At 38.6% G+C, this 19751-nt stretch overlaps 1 protein-coding gene across 1 annotated transcript in view; it reads right to left on the bottom strand.

The window, feature by feature from the left end:
• Nucleotides 1–16359, bottom strand: part of TMEM30A (transmembrane protein 30A) — a 49295-nt gene extending 32936 nt beyond the window's left edge. Inside the window, exon 1 of the mRNA XM_027852942.1 lies at nucleotides 15870–16359. Within this exon, the coding sequence (XP_027708743.1) occupies nucleotides 15870–16145 (276 nt within the window). The 5' untranslated portion in view covers nucleotides 16146–16359. The remainder of the gene's footprint in view (nucleotides 1–15869) is intronic.
• Nucleotides 16360–19751: the final 3392 nt, after the last annotated feature.

Below are 19751 nucleotides of genomic sequence, written 5' to 3' on the forward strand. Positions count from 1 at the left end.
TGAGAGAACTAAATAAGCAAAGTCATCCAAGGGTATTTATGGATGAAACTGAAAGGACACCAAAGTTATAAAAGACATAAAAAAGGTGTAAAGATTTTTATGATTCTTTTCATCACCAAGGACAGAGGAGCTATCACATTTGAAATATAGCCTCACAGTCCCAGATAAACCTTTTGAGGAAGTGGCATGGTCCCAAAGAAAACAAAAGATGGGAAAAACAACTAGTCTAGGCCACGTATATAAAGAAGAGGCTCATACAGTAGGCCACATAATTCTGAGGGTGGTGAGGGAATGATACTCAAGGTATTTGAAAGAAAGAAAAAAACACCAAAGGTGTAGGGAAAAATCTCAAACTTTATTACTGAGAGAATATCATTAACCCCTAGCTTATATATCTACTTGCCTGGCTATATAAAATTTTTATGAAAATAATCTACATACACAACTAGGATATCCTTGATGAAGACAGTACAGGGAATATATATGCTTTGGCAATAGACATTCCATAGTAGACCACATCTTTCTATCCTATAATTGACTGAAAGATGTAGAGAATACATATATTGAACACAAAAGTATTTGATTTGATAGAAAACGTTCTGAATCCTAAATGAGATCCATAATCACTTAAAGAGTTTAACAACTCTCCCCATAGGAAAAACTAAGTGGAGAAAAAAAAAATGCCTATGGCCAGAGTATGCTACACAAGAGACAGACACTGAGGTGAACTGTCACTCAGACACTATAAAATGCTTTTAATGACCCCAAGAATCTCTTTAAAACAAAACACCATCTTTTTTAATATCAATGTTCTTCCAAACAAACTTAAGTCAAACATCACTCAAAGGGAATTGAGTAGACACATGGGAAGAAGCAGGCTGCAACACCATATAAACAAGGAACTGAAAAAACAATGTAAAGGAAAGGAGCAAGGAAACATGATGGAAAAAGAATAATGGCTGTCGTGAGTAAAATTCAACAAAAGTAGACTGAGGCATATTTTCTCTGAGCAGATAATGTTTTATTAACAGGGCACAAACCTATTAATAAAAGGATCAGTGGTTTGTTTTGATTTATGCCAAAGACTCCAAGATGAAGACTTAACTCATAATAAAGTTACAACAAAGAACAGAACCGTGTAGGTGTTATCATGGTTGGGGATAACATAATTAGTTGCACAGCTGAAATGTGGGGGACAATATGATTGGTTGGGAGTTGAAAAAGAGGGGCTAGCAACAGCCTCCTCCTACCCTCCCAGTGACTAAGAAAAGTTCATTTAGTCCACCTGCAAGGTTAAAACATAGTGGGCCACACTTCTCTGGATAGCAAATCATACATCCTTGAAGCATAGCTTAGTAGTGTAAAGATACTAGACTAGACTCCCTTGTGTCTACCTGCATCCCTCAAGGATAGCAGATTTCCTTGGGACAAGAATAGAACAGCAATTAGCAGAAGAACTAGATTTCTAAATTTAACTCCTTACAGACCAGCTGAATTTCTGAGCTAAGTTCAGAGACAAAGAATCATGACTTGGGCAGTTACAGGATAAAATCAATTAACTGCAAACGGAATCAATAAAAAAATTATACAGAATCAATTTAATCTTTTCATGGTCCAGTAATGTAATAAGAGCAAGAGATAACCGATGGGCAGCCTACATGCTTCGCTGGTATCCACACCATGAGGAAGAAAGGCCTCCAGCACAATGGGTAGAGTTGCTATGGTGAACTTATGGAAATACGTGGACAAGAGTCACAAAGAATGGACAAGTATTCATGGGTGGCATCTATACTACTGGAAGGAATATCCACATGGGTGAGACTAAAGATTCATTGGAGTAATGAATGGATAATTACTCAATAAGCTCTTACTTACAATAAGTTCTTACTATGTACCAAGCACCATGCTAAAAGCTGGGGATACAAAGAAAAACAAAAACACATTCCCTGCTCTCAAAAAGCTCACTATCTAATGGACACAACATGCAAACAACTATGTATATATAAGATATAGATAGTAAAATGGGGAGGGAGAGACCTAAAAAAGGCCTCTTGCAAGAATAACACTTAAAACAAGGCCAATGCAACCAAGACTAGGAGGGAAGTAGAAAACTGGGAAAGAATTTTTACAACCAGTGTCTCTGATAAGGGCCTCATTTCTAAAATATATAGAGAATTAAGTCAAATATATAAGAATACAAGTCATTCCCCAATTGATAAATGGTCAAAGGATATGAACAGGCAGTTCTCAGATGAAGAAATTAAAGCCATCTATAGTCATATGAAAAGAAAGCTCTAAATCACTATTGATTAGAGAAATGCAAATTAAAACAACTCTGAGGTACCACATCACACCTATCAGATTGGCCAACATGACAAAACAGGAAAACGATAAATATTGGAGAAGATGTGGGAAAATTGGAACACTAATGCATTGCTGGTGGAGCTGTGAAATGATCCAACCATTCTGAAGAACAATTTGGAACTATGCCCAAAGGGCTATAAAAATGTGCATACCCTTTGACCCAGCAATAGCACTTCTAGGGCTGTATCCCAAAGAGATCACACAAATGGGAAAAGGACCCACATGTACAAAAATATTTATAGCAGCTCTTTCTGTGGTGGCAAAGAATTGGAAATTGAGGGGATGCCCATCAATTGGGGAAAGGCTGAACAAATTGTGGTATATGAATGTAATGGAATACTATTGCGCTATAAGAAATGGTGAGCAGGCAGACTTCAGAAAAACCTGGAAAGACTTTTATGAATTGCTGAGTGAAGTGAGCAGAACCAGGAGAATGTTGTACACAGTAATAGACACATTGTGCAATGACTAACGTTGATAGACTTAGCCCTTCTCAGCAATGCAAGGATCTGAGACTTCTCCAAAGGTCTCATGATGGAAAATGTTATCCACATCCAGAGAAAGAACTATGGAGTTCGAATACAGATCGAAGCATACTATTTGCTATTTTTTTCCTTCTGTTTTGCTTTGCTTCCTCTTTCTGGTGGTTCCTCCTATTGGTTTTAATTCTTCCTTATAACATCACTAATGTGAAAATATGTTTAACAGGAATGTATATGTATAGCCTATATCAGATTGCAAGGTGTCTTGGGAAGGGAGGGGGTAGGTGGGGGAGAAAAATTTAAAACTCAAAAGCTTATAGAAGTGATTATTGATAAATCAAAATAAATAAATTAATAAAATAAAAAAGAATAACATGTAATTGGTATAACAATTTTTAAGTCATAAAGGGATTTTAAAGGGCATCACCATGTTTATATTAATAATCTATAATATGGATAAAAGATTTGCTAAACCTATAAACAAATCACTAAATCTTGAACTTGGAACTACCCTCCTCCAGTTACCACCATCTTACATTTTACTTTCCCATATCCACTAAATCAACTCTTCAACCCTCAAAAATCACAATTACGGATTTTCCTGGCAAAGATACTGGAGTGGTTTGCCATTTTCTTCTCCAACTCATTTTACAGATGCCCAGAGTCACACAGCTAGTAAGTGTCTGAAGCTAGACCTGAACTCAGGAAGATGAGTCTTTCTGACTTCAGGCCCAGCACTCTACCTACTGCGACACCTAGCTGCCCCTATCCCCTCACATTTTTTACAGATGAAGAAACTGAGGCCCAGTCAGATGAAGTGACTTACCTATGGTCACACAGTAAGAATCAGAAGCAAGATTTGAACCCAGATCCTCTGACTGAAACTACTTCACCACCTTAGCCAGTCACCTAACTATATTTGCCTCAGTTTCCTTAGCTGTAAAACGTGCGTAATAATAGCACCTACCTCACAGGGTTGTTGTGAGGATCAAATGAGGTAACAGTTTTAAAGTGCTTAGCACAGTGCCTAGCATATAGTAGGCACTATGTAAATACTTCTTCTCTCACCCCACCCCCATTCTTTCCTTGATAATTAAAAATATAAGTTCATAATGATGACAAAATTTGCTGCTATTCTCAAGTCTCCATCAACACTCCACTTTGACTAAATTATTTCACCCTTTTCTACTGGAAAAAAAAAACTGAGGTTATCAAGAATGAATTCTCTATACTAGCCATTTTACCTCTAAACATCTGTCCAGGGGTGGGGAACCTGTGGCCTCAAGGCCACATGTGGCCCTCTAGGTTCACAACTGCAGCCCTTCAACTCAATCCAAACTTCACAGAACAAATTCCTTTAATAAAAGGAATTTGTTCTGTAAAACTTGGACTCAGTCAAAAGGCAGCACTCAAGGACCTAGAAGGCCACATGTGGCCTCGAGGTCACAGGTTCCCCACCCCTGAGTCATTTCTCTTTTCTTTCCTATGTCAGAGGAAAAGGTATCCCTTCCAAGATTCATCTTTTTACTCATGCCCTTGCTCCTATGTCCTCCCACTTAACCCAGAACTTGCTTCTCATAATTAATCTCTCTAGCATCTTCCATTTCTCTTTACAGTGAATTCCATCTACCTTCAAATATTCGAATATATCATTTATCTTGGGGGAAAAAATAGCTCTTCACTTGACCCTGACTCTTCCCTTTCACTAGAAGACTTTCAAGAATAGCTGATCTATATATCTGCTGCCTCAACTTCTTCATCACTTACTTTTGCTGTTTAATCCCCTATAAGCCAGCTTTTGCTCTCTCCAAATACTGAAACTATAATATCAAAAGAAAACTTTTATGTTTCCATAACACTTTAAGGTTTACAAAGTAACTTCCTCACAAAAGTTCCATAAAGTAAGTAGTTCATTATTATTCCCATTTTACAAATGAAGAAACTGAAACTGAGGAATTGACTGCCGGAGATCACACAGCTAGTGCTGAGTCAGGATTTAAACCCAGCTCTACTTCACTTCAAGCCCAGCACTCTTTCCACTATACCACACTGCACTCAAAATTCTCTAATAATTGCCTAACAAGGCTTTTTCCTAGTCTTTTTCCAATTTCCAATACCCTATAGCTTTTGACATCGTGTTATCACTCACTCATTTCTTGAAATCCTTCCTTCCGTTGATTTCTAAGGCCATATATTATCATAGTTCTCCTCTGTTTCTCACCTCCTATGTCCTGAAATATTTCTTTTCCTTCAAGGTTTAGCCTTGTACTCTGTTCTTCTCTTTTTTTCTCTGATATCTCACTCAATTCTGTGTCCTTGACTATTATCCTGGTGAAGTTGGCTGACAAAGTTGGTGTAGTGGAACCAAGGATAGACTTAGTCAGAAAACCTGCATTCAAGTTTCAACCTCAACACCCACTAGTGTCAACCGGCAATCACAATGTCATGAGACTTATGTGAAAACCAGGTTTATTATAAGAGAAATGAACATGCATGTGGAACCCAAAGAGTTCCCAGTCTTTATAGAAGTTTACAATTTTATAACAGCAGGACAAAGGGATGAGGGGATACCAGAAAAAGGCATGACATGGGAAGGGGAATAGTCCAGCACAGGTGGGAAGAAAAAAAAAAAAAACAAAACCACTCTCCACAGGGAGGAGCAAGGTGATGGCAAAAGCTTCATTCTTTTTCCTTGGGAACTGCTAGACTATGAAGATAGGAGGGTTTGTTTATCTACAAAGGACCCCAGATGCACCAGCATTATCCCAGCCTGGCACAGACTGACAGGCGCCTGTCCTGCCTCCCAAGGGCATACAGGGAGTCCAGCTTGGGGTGCAACAACAAATTATGTCAGCTCAGAGAGAGCTTCATCCTTAACACATTCAGGGCTTCCTGCATGCTCTGGATCTAGTGTTTCTGGAAAATATGGCAACTCAAAAAAGACAAGTTCAGGGGTTAACAGCCCTTAACACTAGCTTTGTGATGTTGAGAGCAACTTGCCTGAGCCTCAATTCCCTAATCTGTAAAATGAGACTAATGATATTTGTACTACCTATATTGCTAGGTTTTTATGGGAAATGTGGTTTGTAAATCTTAAAGCACAATGGAAATATCTCTCTAGCCTTGAGCTCTCTTCCAAGCACAAGTTCTGCATTTCCAACAGCTTTCTATACATTTTTTTAATCAATGTCCTACTGTCATCTTAAGTTCAACCATAAACCAAGGTGATCATTAATTTTTAGATGGAGAGGGACCTTAAATATATGTAGTCAAGTTCCTTCATTTTAAAGATATGGAAACCAAAGCATAGAGCAGCTAAGTGATCTGTCTAAAGGCACGTGGCTAGTCGGTCCCAGAACTTAAGCCAGAACTCGTGTCTTCTGACTTTTAGTACAATGCTCAGTCAACTACACCTTACCTCTCACTTCCCCAATAATTTTTTAAAAGGCTTCCCTTCCTTAATTCCCTATTTCTGTTATTAGTACCATTATTCTCCTAATCACAGAGGCTCAATTTTTTACTCCTCTCTCCTCTCTCTTACTCCCACAAGTCAAATCAAACCAGTCACCAAGTCTTATTAACTCTTCTTTTGTAACCTCAATGGTATCCATCCTATTCCTTTCCATTCTCACAGCCACTACCGTAATCCAAGATCTTATCAATGTACTCCATTTCAATAATTTCTTAAGTTATCTCTGCAATCTAAACTGCACATTTCAATCAAATTCAGCTTCTGAAACATTGCTGGGCAATTCACTCTCAGATTGAAAAAAACAACCACCCCCCCCAAAAAAAGCTTTCTTTCCCACCCACACCACCCACCATAGTCCACAGAACAAAATTCAAGTACTTCATCTTCACATTCAAGACTTCCTACTAATTTTAACCTCAACCAATTTCTCCAACAATACCTTACAATATACTCTCTAACATGAAATTTCGACTCCAGTCAAATGGTCCCCTCAATACACACATTTCTGTTGTGTCTTTACTCATATCTCCTCACCCTCAAATATCCTTACCTCTTGATACAGAATAATTTCCCCTTTTATCAAAATCCAATATGACTTTCTACAACTAGCTCAACTATCGAATTATCTGTGAACAGAAATGATCTTTTTAGTAGAAAGGCTTAAAAAATTGTAGTAGATGAATGTAATGGAATATTATTGCCCTATAAGACATGATGAATACAAGGAACTCTGAGAAAAATGGGATGGCATACAAACTGATACAGACTAAAGTAAATACAAACAGGAAAAACAATATACATAATGATGGACACAATGACAACAATGTAAATGTAAAAATGTAAATTAAACAAAAATGTAAAAGTAAAACAAAGAAGAATAGCTGTGTAATTAATCACCAATGCAGGCCATAGAGAAGAGATGCAGCAACAATATAATACAATGGAAAGAGTACAGACTCTGAAGTCAGAGGACTTGGGTTCAAATTCTGCCACTGCTATTACTATCAGGGCAGTTAGGTGGCACAGTGGATAGAGTGCTAGGTCTGGAGTCGAGAAGACTCATCTTCCTGGGTTCAAATATGGCCTCAGATACTAGCTATGTAACCCTGAGCAAGCCACTTAAACACTGTTTGCCTCAGTTCCTCATCTGTAAAATGAGCTAGAGAAGGCAGCAAACCACTCCACTATCTTTGCCAACAAAATCCTAAATGGGGTCACAAAGAGCCCAACATGACTGAAAAACAACTGCACTGAATTTACTATGAGACTTGAAAAAGTTGATGGGGTATGGGTCCATCATTCAGTTTCAGATCGCCAAAAGGAATTTGGCTCCCATTTGGTTACAGACCCCGAAGACCCTTAAACTTTTAGATTCTTTATAGACTCCCCTTATCTCCCTTTGAAAGCCCTAGCCTCGCCTTTTGATCTTATTCAGATGCACCTTTGCTCCTATCCCTAAAAAGAATCTGGCTCCCATTTGTCTACTGGTCCCAGAAAACCCTTAAACTTTTAGGTTCCTTATCGACTCCTCTTATCTCCGTTTGAAAGCCCTAGCCCCACCTTTTGCCCTTCATTATCTATTCCCATTGTTTATTCAATCTCTTAGACTTTCCAATCGGAATTCTCACCTAGACCCTTTTCCCAACCACCACCACCCCCCCTTCCTTTGGCCACCCAAAGTTACTTTAGTGTATATAAGATCCACCCTGGCCCCCATTCAAACGCTGAGATTTTCTCATGCCCAAAAGGCTGAAACTCTCTCATGCCTTACTAATATTCAGATTCCTTAAGAGTCGGGCCTATACGATTTGTCTCTAACAAACTTTTTCTCTGGCTAGAAGAAGATTTGAGTTGAATTTATTCAGGCAGGGCCTGCATGGCGATCTTGGGGTCCAAGCACCCCAAACCTCTAGACCTCTTCAAAGTCACTTCACTTCGCTGGACTTCAGCTCCATCACACATAAAATAAAGGTGTTGGACTAGAGGGCCTATGGGGTCCCTCCTGGCTCTAGACTTATGACCTTTATAATAATCTTTTGTCAGAGAGGTGAGAAACTATGGGTTAATAATTTCGAATACACTGTCAAATTTGATTAACATGTCAGCTGGTTTTGCTTAACACAAGAGAAGGCTAATCGGTGGATGGGAGAGATGATATAAAAGCAATAGTTACCAATAAGATTTTGTTTTTAAAGAAGCAAGTTCTTGCTCTTTTCTGAATTTCAGAATTCTTACTCGTTTGGTATTTACATTCTGCCTTAGACTCTTAGAATTTTACCAGTAGGGATTTTACACATCATCTCATCCAATTTCCCATCTTTAATGCGTAAACTTCTTCAGTATCCCTAATATGTGAACACTAAGCCTGTTTGAACACTTTATACTATATTAGTGGCAGACCCACAAGCATGAAATTTGACCGAATTTAAGCCTATAAAGTTGGAAGTCAATCTATAAACACACCTGAAGAAATCTTTACTCAATCCTACCACCCCTCTTTAAGAGAAAGGGAAGGAAAGAACTGAGAGCAAACACTATTGGCCTATAGTTATACAGCTATTACTGCTAACATGAAAATCTGCCTCCTGGTAGAGGCAACTATTTACAAGGAGTCATTTAAAATAATGAATAAATAATTTACAAAACAATGTGTCTCACCAATTTCATGTCTATTTCTATCCTGAGGAGAAAACTGATAGCTAAAAAAAATGCCTATAGTATGCTATACTAGAAATAGCATTAGACTGTATTCTGGTTTCACCTGTACTAACATACCACCTTGAGCAAATTATCTAAATTATCTGAATCACTGTTTCTTCATCTATAAAATGAGGGGCTTAGACTAACACGGACTAGATGACTTATAAGATCCCTTCCACAATTTTCTGATTTTAAGTGTATATATCTTATGTCACCAAATAGATTTATGTGCCGTGAACCAAGGACCATGTCTTATACTTTGTAGTATCTACTGTGCCTACACACACTGATGCTCACTACATATTTACTAATTGATTAAAATCTTTTACAAATTTAAGAGATCAACACCCTTACTCAAGTGGTGGATAGGACTCTTCATTAGTTGAAACTTCAAGGGTGACTGGTTCTCTCTAAAGTCCATTTTGTAAGGAAATCTGTTGGATCTAATACCTGTGAATGAAACAAGTTTTGTACTAAAGATAAGAAGTCAGATCTTTTCTATTATAGGTAGAAAAAAGTACTCAGAGCGATAACAGGTATCAAGGAGTTCTAAGAGCTGCTTAGGTTCCATTATTTTAAAAAATTCATGCTTATTAAATGTCAAAAGAATGAAAGGTACAATGCAGCATACAATGACTGAATAGTTACCTGCCAGGCAGGCTTAAGTCTTAAAGACAATAAACCAGAAGCAAAACAGAACAACAGATGTGGATGAATACATTAGCTAGGGAGTTATCAGGTTTCTGAGTTTTGTTTTCCTACCATTGTAATTGTTCCCCTAAATCAAACTGAATTTTTCTCTTTGGTAATTCTAAAAACGTATTTTATTTCTTAAGGAAAAGAGTATAAGGCCAATGCTATGGAAAAGGTAGAATTAAAGGCTATGCACTTTTTACACTGCGCAGAAGTAGTGGAAAACTTCTATTTCTGAATGTAACTCAGCTCTAAAGGAAATCAATATAAGGTCTGTATTAAGTAACTCAACAAAATGCTGAGTAACAAAATATGCTACCAGTAGAATTAAGTACATTAATATCAAAATGGAATTCTAAGTCCTATCTTAGACACACAATCTCATGAAAATATTTTAGTGATGAATGGAAAAATGTTATTCTGTTTGAATGAACAATTTCTGATTGATAAAAGAATATGAAATCATCAGAACACTAGATTTTAAGTTACCTGACCCCAAATAGGTGCTAATTTAGTCTTATAGTTTCTCCTACATATAAACAAGGTGATGGAACTCAAACAGATGTAGAAAGTTTTAAAAAATTAAAATACTCAGAATTATATTTCATTTATAATCAATGTAAGATTTAAATTTCTTTTTAAAAAGTATTAGATTTAAGCAAAAAAAAAAATCAGAACACAGACCTGTCACAGAACTATATTCAAAAATTATCTTGCATATGCAAGAGTCTAATTCTGTGGCCTTAATTTTCACTTTAAAATAATTTTGCCTAATTTTAAAGGATCAATTTTTACTAAGTAACTTTTTTCTGAAACCTAGTCAAAAGCATTTCTTTAGTGTCACTTATGCATAGAGCACTGTTTTAAAATACTAAGCCAGTTAGAAAAGAAACCTGTTTTTATGATACTTAAAGAGACTCTTGGGGACCAGTCACACATATACATATACCAGTAAAAGAGTGTTGTTAAACACAAGTGATAAAATAACCAAAAAGATACAAAAGAACCAATTATAAGCATCTGGGTGTGTTACAAGAGTGTTACAAGAGGAAAGAATATGATTAGTTTGAGATCACGGAGGCAGGTCTACAAAAGTTATTAGAATCAGGGAGAACTAGTCCTCTGAGGCTAAACAGCTCTGAAGATGAAAAGGATCAATGCAGGTTGTCAAAAGGCATCTTAATTCGGAATACATTTTAAGTTTTTATAGGATCAGAGATTTAGAGCTGTATGTGACCTTAGATATTTAGTCCAATCTCCTCACAAGGAAGAAAGTGAAGTCCAGAAAGGTTAACTGATTTGCACAAAGTGAAATAGGCAGCAAGTGGCAAAGCTCCAATTCAAATCCAAGTCCTCTGAATCCAATTTAGGTACTCTTTCCACTATACCACAGTTTACAAAGATAATCTTGCTTGATGTCTTCTTACTCTTGTTACAGACAGTAACTTAAAACTGAACTACATTCAAGGACATAACCACGTCCCAGTTAACATCTACATTAAACTCAAGAATACTCTCGCTTAGCCTCCTCCAAGTTAGCTCAATATAACTTACATTATAAATTCAGTATTCTTGAGCCATAACTAACACTGAGGGCCATGGCCTAAAAACAAACAAAAAAAATTACTTTTATTTTAGAAAATTTTAACTATCTCCCACCTATTACCAAGAAAATACTAATTTATTCTTTGATATATTTCAAATTTTTGTGATATGATTAAACATTAAAAATATTTTCAGGGGCAGCTAGGTGGAGCAATGGATAGAGCACTGGCCCTGAAGTCAAGAAGACCTGAGTTCAAATCCAGCCTCAGACCAAACACTTCATACTTACTAGCTGTGTAACCCTGGGCAAGTCACTTAACCCCAAATGCCCATATATTTTCAAAGAATTACATAAATTAAGTTGAGGCTCACTCTTATGAAGAGTCATGTGGCAGGTGTAAGTAGACTACAAAAAGCACCAATCAATAATTGTGTAAGAGAAATAGAGTAAGAGATAGCAAAGGATTTACTGGAGGATATGAACAAGGGTCATATCTGCATGGTTATTTAGAGTATCTACACATTGATGAAAACACAGATCCATTTACGAATATACCTCAAAGTATGCAAGCATATAAATCAACAATTGCACTATTCCTATTAATTTTATTTTATTTATACTAGGCAAATCTAAAAAACCCACAAAACATAGGTACATATATTTGATGGGATGAAAAAGCAGGCTGTCAGTTACAAGCATTAGAATGTGGAAAGAACAAGCACCTTTTTCAGGAGAGTCCAAGGTAATCTATAAACAATTAATTACCCTTTTCATAACATTCCTTGGTGGCAGATTATTATCAACTGACTTTATCTCAGACTTGAAAATCTGAAGTAGACTTCAAGAACATCCTGATCTTCAAATGAAACTCTATATAAAAGTGCCAAGTTTATTTTGCCCTGATACTCTGGTATAGTACAACAAAATGAAGACAAAGAAATTGAGAAATAAGCAAATAAACTTAAAAGGTGTGGGAGGATTACAGTTTCTAAGTGATAATAAGAACTTCCTGTTACACAACTGCATGGAAACACAACATACTTTGGGCTACATACTTGGTTAAGCAAATTAAAAACCCCGGTTATAATGGGCAGTGTTTGGGGAAATTATATGGATTTTTATATGTTAAAGAGATAGGAGAGGGTTTATTATTGTCATTTCTTCAAATCTCCAAAAGTAACAAAATTTTAAAATAAAGAATCTATAAAAGGGAGCCAAAATTAGAATCAGAATATTCAAATTAAAAGGAATGTCAGAGACCATTTAGTTCAACTTTCTCATTCTACAAAACCAAAGCTAAGATTGTAACGGTTTTCATATTGTAGTGAGAGATCTAGATTTGAAGTTAGTAGATTTGAGTTCAAATTCCAGCTCTGCTACTCACTGTCTGTAATACCCATTTTCACTAATGTCAGTACTTCCTCTGTCCCTGAAACAAAAAATTTCATGAGTTTCTGGGACCAAAAATATTCATTACCAGAATCTTGCCTACCTGGCGATGATTTTTTTGACTCTAGGAACTACAAAGGACCTCTCTGAATTTATCTAACCAAGTTCTCAGCCAAACACATAGACCCTGGGGTCTCACATGCCTTCTAGGATGCAAGTCACCTCCAAGAGCCACTATGAAATAGGAAGAGAACTTCAGTTTCATAATCATGGTAGTTACAATTACTTCCCTCTCTCTCTCTCTCTTTTTTTTTTTGGTGAGGCAGTGGGGTGAAGTGACTTGCCCAGGTTCACACAGCTAGTAAGTGTCACCATCTAGCTGTCCCCTACAATTCTCAACAAAAGTTTTAATACCACTAGGAAACATAACTGATATATGTTCTTACAAAGTCACTGCCCATCACCTTGAAATCAATGACTTTGAAAATTTTAGGAAATGCTATTTTCTAGACAAATGCTGTTATTTCAGATAAAATCCTGAAATACTAGAAAGAGCCTTAGACTAGAAATCCAGAAATCTAGGACTGTGTTTCAGGTGTACCATAATCTTGCTGTGTTACCTCTGGTGGGTTTCAGTTTGCTATCTGTAAGAAAGGATATATCTCACCTACTAATCTTAGAGGGCAATTTTAAGTATATTAGACAACGTAGGCAAAACATTTGGAAAAATTAAAAGCACTACAGAAATGTAAGGATTATTTGTCATTATCAAAAAACTTGTATCATTTTTTAAAAAGATTTTAAAAATTACTTAGCCACACTGTCAAATATCCTTTTAAAGCTGTAAGGGGCTTTTGCAATCACATAATCCCTCATTTTACAGAGGAAGCAACTGAGGCACACTGACCTTAAGTAACTTTCCAAAGTCACAAAGCCAGTTAGTGTCAGGGCCCATACTGTAACCCAGCGCTCCTGACTTCCAGACCACTGCTCTATATTATAATGATCTTACTAGAACAGAAATAAGCATTAAATATATGTGTGTATACACACATACACACACACACAACATTATAAACACGGAAATAAACATTAAATATATGTGCACACACATATATGGAACCTACTTTCGGCAGTTAATTCAGTAGCAACTAAACAAGAAAAAATTACAAACAGAAAAACAGACACCTGTGCCCTTATTTGATAAGGCATGTACCAATATAAAAAAAAAAAAGGGAATAACCCTAAAAGTCCTACTAGAATACACATACAAGCCCAAAAGATCTATAAAGCTGTTTGTACTATTTTACAAAATTGGATGGTAAGATAAAGCAGTTCACAAAAAATAAAAGAGAAATCAAAAAACTTCAGTATTCATCTCTCCTTTTATTTTTTGGGTTTGGTTTGGTTTTGTTTTGTTTTGGGGAGGCAATCAAAGTTAAGTGACTTCCCCAGGATCACATAGCTAGTAACTGTCTGAGGCCAAATTTAAACTCAGGTCCTCCTGACTTCAGGGCCAGTGCTCCATCTCCCGGGCCACCTACCTGCCCCTATCCCTGTCCTTTTAAAAGTAACAAAATAATTTCAAATGGGCAAAAAGAAAATATATGGTTGCACAGGACATGAGCAGTTACACAATTTATTTACTGGTGGACTGGAGATTCTAAAATGGCACTTTAAACCCATTTTTACCAACACAGAGAGCTAGATGTAAAGACACAAGCAAGTGCTCTGATCTCCTGGCATCTAATCTCTCCTCTTCCAAACCATTCTTTACATTCAACTGCCAAATTGATACATCCAAAGTACAGGTCTGACCAAGCCACTCCTCTGTTCAAGAAGCTTCAGTAACACTCCACTGCCTTTAGGTCAAAATATAAATTTTTCTCTAGGCACTTAAAATCTTGCACAATCTAGCTCCAACCTATTTTTCTGGCATCATTCAGATTACTCCCTTTCAAATATTCTATCTTCCAGCCAAACTGGCCCACTTGCCATTCCCCTTTCTAACATTTCATATCTTAATTCTTTGATTTACAGGTTATCTGTTGGCCTCCTCCCACCATGGAATGTGCAGCAATCTCACCTATGCCTTTTGGAACCCCTACTTTCCCTCAAGGCTTAGCTGCTGTCACCTCCTACAAGGTCCCTCTTTATTCCCCCAATTGATAGTGGCCCTGATATCACTGTACATTTTCAAAAATATATATCCTTTATTTATAAGGCAGAGACTCTCTCACTTCTATTTGTATCCCCAGCTCCTGGCACATAGTAGGCACTTAATAAAAATTTGTTGATTACTGTTTTCAAAGAAGTCATTAGTGGGAAATTGGTTCTTGGCTGTTTGAAAATAATCCTGAGTTTTAGCAATAAAAGGTTGCTACTAAACGACCAGCAAAAGTACAGTAATTATCTCATTGCTTTAAGATGATGCTCTCCCCCTACTCCAATACCAGTCTTCTTTTCTTTTAATCTGCAGAACTACTTAGATCCTATCTCTGAAGATTATGATGTACAGGATTAGTAATAACAGAACTAAATTACAGTATAAAACGTTAAAAACCTTAAAACAAGTGACGTTTCAACGTTTTATTAATCTCATACCTTATAACTAAAAAGATTTGTTTATACCCAAACCCAGAGGTCATCTGTGCAATGCTCTTTCATGAACCAGCATTTGATTTAACAGCTGATCTTTATGTTTTAGATGAAGATCACCAATATCTATGTGTTTTTGATTCCTTTTCCCCACAGTCCAGTTGTTAACCCCGGTGTCTACGACAAACTTACAGCCAAGTAATTATACTATGACATTTTAAATTCCCTCTGCACGTCCTATCGTTTCTTTTCTTCACTTCCTGTTAACAGTTAACATCCATCTGCCATACAGAAGGGAAGAAATTCGCCGGGTCAAGTCAAAGGCTTCAGAAATCCGCCACCAGCAAAGTGTTAAGATACACTTTCCATAATAAAGGGGCTTTCTCCCCCATCCCCTTTAAAAACAAAAACAAAACCAAAAAACCTCCACTATCACACTCGTCCAATCATTATCCTCATTAGTCATAGACAGGAGGCAACCACGGAAGACACCAGCCCAAGCTGGACAGGAGAGCGGAACCGAGAGGAAGGACAGATAAACAGACATGCAGGCAGGTAAGGGAGGTGGCTGTGGGGGTCCCTCGAGCCCCCCCACCCCCACCCGCTCCGTCCTTCAGCCCCTCACCTCAAATTCACGGATGTTGTTGGAGGTGACGAAGACGCCGATGCCGATGGGGATGAAGATGAGGCCGACGATGAAGAAGGCCGGCAGCACGGTGCCCGCGGTCAGGATGGGCTGCCACGCAGGGAGACGCTGCTGCTTGAAGGCCGTGTTGTCCGGTCGCCGGCTCTTCGGCCCGCTGCCCCCAATGGCATTCCCGGGCCCCGCATGGCTGCCCACCACCAGGCTCGACCCGTGCCCGCCGTCCACCTCATCCTTAGCGTTATAGTTGATCGCCATCAGCCCCTGGGGCCCGGCTCCCGGTCACGCGGAGGAGCCTCCGAGGGGACGTAGCCGCCGAATGTGACAGGAGACCGGCAGGAGGAGGAGAAACAGCCGCCGCTGCTGTCGGGGCGGAAGGGGCGGGACGCCCTAGCGCCGGTGACCACTGACCGGAAACTGGCGTCAGCTGGGGGCGCCGGAGGAAGGGAAGGCGGAAGGGCGAAGAGGCGGAGGGGAGGGGCGGCTGCGGGCTCTGGCTAACCGTCAGCCCGGGGACTCTGGGGGACGTTCGTACCCGCCGGAAAACAGACGGGCCTGGCGTGGCGCATGCGCCGCGAACAGGCCACTGCGCCTGCGTGGAGCGCGACGCCCTGCGCCTGCTTGACCTCACACGTTAACGTACTCTTTTGGAGGCGCTTCCCAACCTTCTAGGCTTCGAGTCGCCCCCCTGGACCCTGAGATCATGGAGTCCTAGATCTAGAGCCTAAAGGGTCTTTAGCCGTCAGCTATTCCACCCCAACTCCATTTACGAAGGCCCAGAGAGTGACTCGTCCAGTGCCTCACAAGTAGTCAGTGACAGAACTGGAATTCGAACTCAGGGCCTCAAAGCTCCTTCCTCTGCTGATGGCCTGGAGAACCTTGTAGGGAAGAGTATTGTTAAGTCGTGTCCGACCCGTCGTCACCCCATGTACCGTACTGTCGGTGGGATTTTCTTGGCAGAGATAACTGGAGTGGTTTGCCATTTCTTCTCCAGTGGATGAAGGCAAACAGGTTAAGTGACTGGCCCAGGGTCACACAGCTAGTAAGTGTCTGAGGCCACATTTGAACTCAGGTGTTCATGGCTCCAGGCCCAGCACTGCACCCACTGAGCCATTTAGCTGCCTTTGTTAAGGAAGTGTAAGTTTTGGGTTTCACAATCGGCCAGGAAGCCTTCAGACAATCCACCTTCCTTGGGAGACCCCCACCCCACTTACTCTTGCTTCATCGTGGGAATGGCCGTTAGCAGAAACCCATAAATGCCTGGGCTGGAAAACAGTCTATTTTTGCACCTTCAGTTGACAAGTGACTGACTTGCTGTAGTTGACTCACTGCCAGCAAGCAAACATTGAGTGACGTATTGTTAAAAAACATTTGTATTGAACAGAACCTGGACTTAAAACAAAAGTTTTAATCAACGTTTCTGTCTGCTACATTTCTTCCTGAAAACCAGTTAGGATCTTCCTTGTTTGCTTCCCATTATAGAATCAGCCTGTTTGGGGCATAGCTTCTGGATGAGAGAGCTCAAACTTCTACTTTGAGGAAGACAGGAATTTTTGTTTGTTTTCTTTGGATAAGGAAGGCCAAGAAAGGGAAATGGGAGGAAGTGCATGTGTGAAATACTTGGCTATTAGATATTTAAGTAAAATAGGATAGCCTGCAAGACTTTTGTGGGATTGGTTGTCTACACCAATTTGAGGCTTACATTTCTGGCCCTTGTAATTTTTAGTGTTTCCTAAAAAGCTTGTTGTACTGTGGCAGGATCTATTTTCTATATACAGAAATATAATACACATTTATATATTATATATAAATTACATATATAATATATATAAAATATATAGAAATATAAAAATATGTTTTTTATTTATATTTATTTATATATAAAAAATAGATATTTTCTATCTATTTTCAGAACTTGTGACATAGCTAAGTCAAAGGGAGGAGGCATGAAGCAAATAACCATTTATTTCTTTTTGTTAAATTTTACATCGGTAACAATGCATACAATTATAAAGCATCCAGCAGGTATCAGTAAGTTTCTTTTACCCTCACTACAGACTAGACTCAGTGGCCTCTAAGGGCCCTTGTAGCTCTAAATCTGTGGGTGTAAGACTCTTAGCAAATGGCTGGATGAATGTGTTTAAATGGTGTTATTTTTGTCTACAGATTGCCTGATGTGTGTGTGGGTATGCTGTGTAATCCTGATGTGCCTGAATACTAGTTTTACTTTATTTCTATTCTTCAAGTTTAAAGATTAGCTAACAGAATCCTAGTCTTTACACAATGTCAGCATTCACATCCACAATAGGAGGACTCACAATTAAAAAAATAAAAATTCTGGCAAATTTCATACATATATATTTTAGCAAGGTTACAAGGTGACTTTGTGATTGTCCTTTAAGCTCTTCTACAAGCATATGAAAAGAAGAATGGGTTGAGTTCAGCTTTGCTGGACAACCAAAAAATGAGGACAGTTGAAATTAGTACTTTCTCATATTTTAATTTAATTATCAAAAATAACACATTTGCATGACTGCATGAGAAGGTTTCTTCTCTTTATGATTTCAGAAACTTTTCTAAAGAGATGAGTATAAATATTTTCTTAAAATGACCCTCATTTCCAATATACATATTTAGAGCCTCTGGTTACTTGCAGTCACCATTCTAATGAACAGAAGACATGAGATTTTTTTTTTAAGCGTTTGTTGAAGACTGGTTTTTTTGTCTGCCTGTTAGATGCTATTGTCTCAATGCTAAATCTTAATGAAGTTTTGGGGACTTTTGGACTAAATATTTTTTCTGAACAATCATTAAAGTGATTGAATCAGTCTATTTTAGAGCAGAACCTTACCCTGAGACCTGAGCGTATAAAAAAGACAAGCTTATCTTCCAGAGGTTCAGAATGTGTTTTGCACAGACTAGAGATTTAAGAATTGATATCCCTTCTCAAGACTTAGAAGTGGCAGTAGTAGAGGGGAGCCACATGACTCAAGAAACGTGAGTAGAGGCCCCAGAGAAGAAATCATATTGCCTAAGGGGAGGGCAGAGATCCACTTTGAAAATCTGAGACCTGGCCTCTTAGAAGAGATGGGAGTTTTAGAAACCCTGAGTTCTTAAACCAGACTGCTTAGAGAGAAGAGGAGCAAGCACACATCCTGGAGGATCAAGACTGATCCATGATACAGAGAAGGAAAGCTGTCGACTGGCTCCTTCCTACCGAAAGGAGGGAGACAATCACCTGACCTCAAAGATGGTATCTGTGGAATAATGGGGGCTTCTAGATCCAACCTCCTAAAAGAAAAAGAGCAAGCATGTAACTGGACTTGGAGAAGCAGCCAAAAAAGACTGAGAAGCGAAGCAGAACTTTGTGTTCCTACAACCAAGAATTGGTTGGTCTATGCAAGTGTCATGGTTGCTTTCCAGGAACCCCAAAGTGAAAGGTTGCTCTTTGAGGGAATCTCAGCCCATTAGGTTTGGTATGGGACCTTAGGGGAAGTGTAGGGCTCACTAGAAAATGAGGCATTGGCTTTATAACAACCCTGAATACAAAATTCCTTTCTAGCTGAGTTACAAACCAATAGTTTGGAGGACTGCTAGTCTTGCTTTAAGGAAAGTGAGGCCACTGGAAGGCTAAAGATTAGACCAGCTTGGGTCAGTTAGGTGTTGAAGTGGATAGAGCACCAGCCCTGGAGTCCTGAAGCCCTGAATTCAAATGTAGTCTCAGACACTTATTACCTGTTTGACTCTGGGCAAGTCACTTCACCCTGATTGCCTCCAAATAAACAACAACAACAATAACAAAAAATTAGACAAACTTGTTACATTGAGTGCTGGATCTAATGGCTGACCTGGATTTTGAGTCCA

Source organism: Vombatus ursinus, unplaced genomic scaffold (genome assembly GCF_900497805.2).
Source record: "Vombatus ursinus unplaced genomic scaffold, bare-nosed wombat genome assembly UNPS02009835.1, whole genome shotgun sequence".
NCBI lineage: Eukaryota > Metazoa > Chordata > Mammalia > Diprotodontia > Vombatidae > Vombatus > Vombatus ursinus.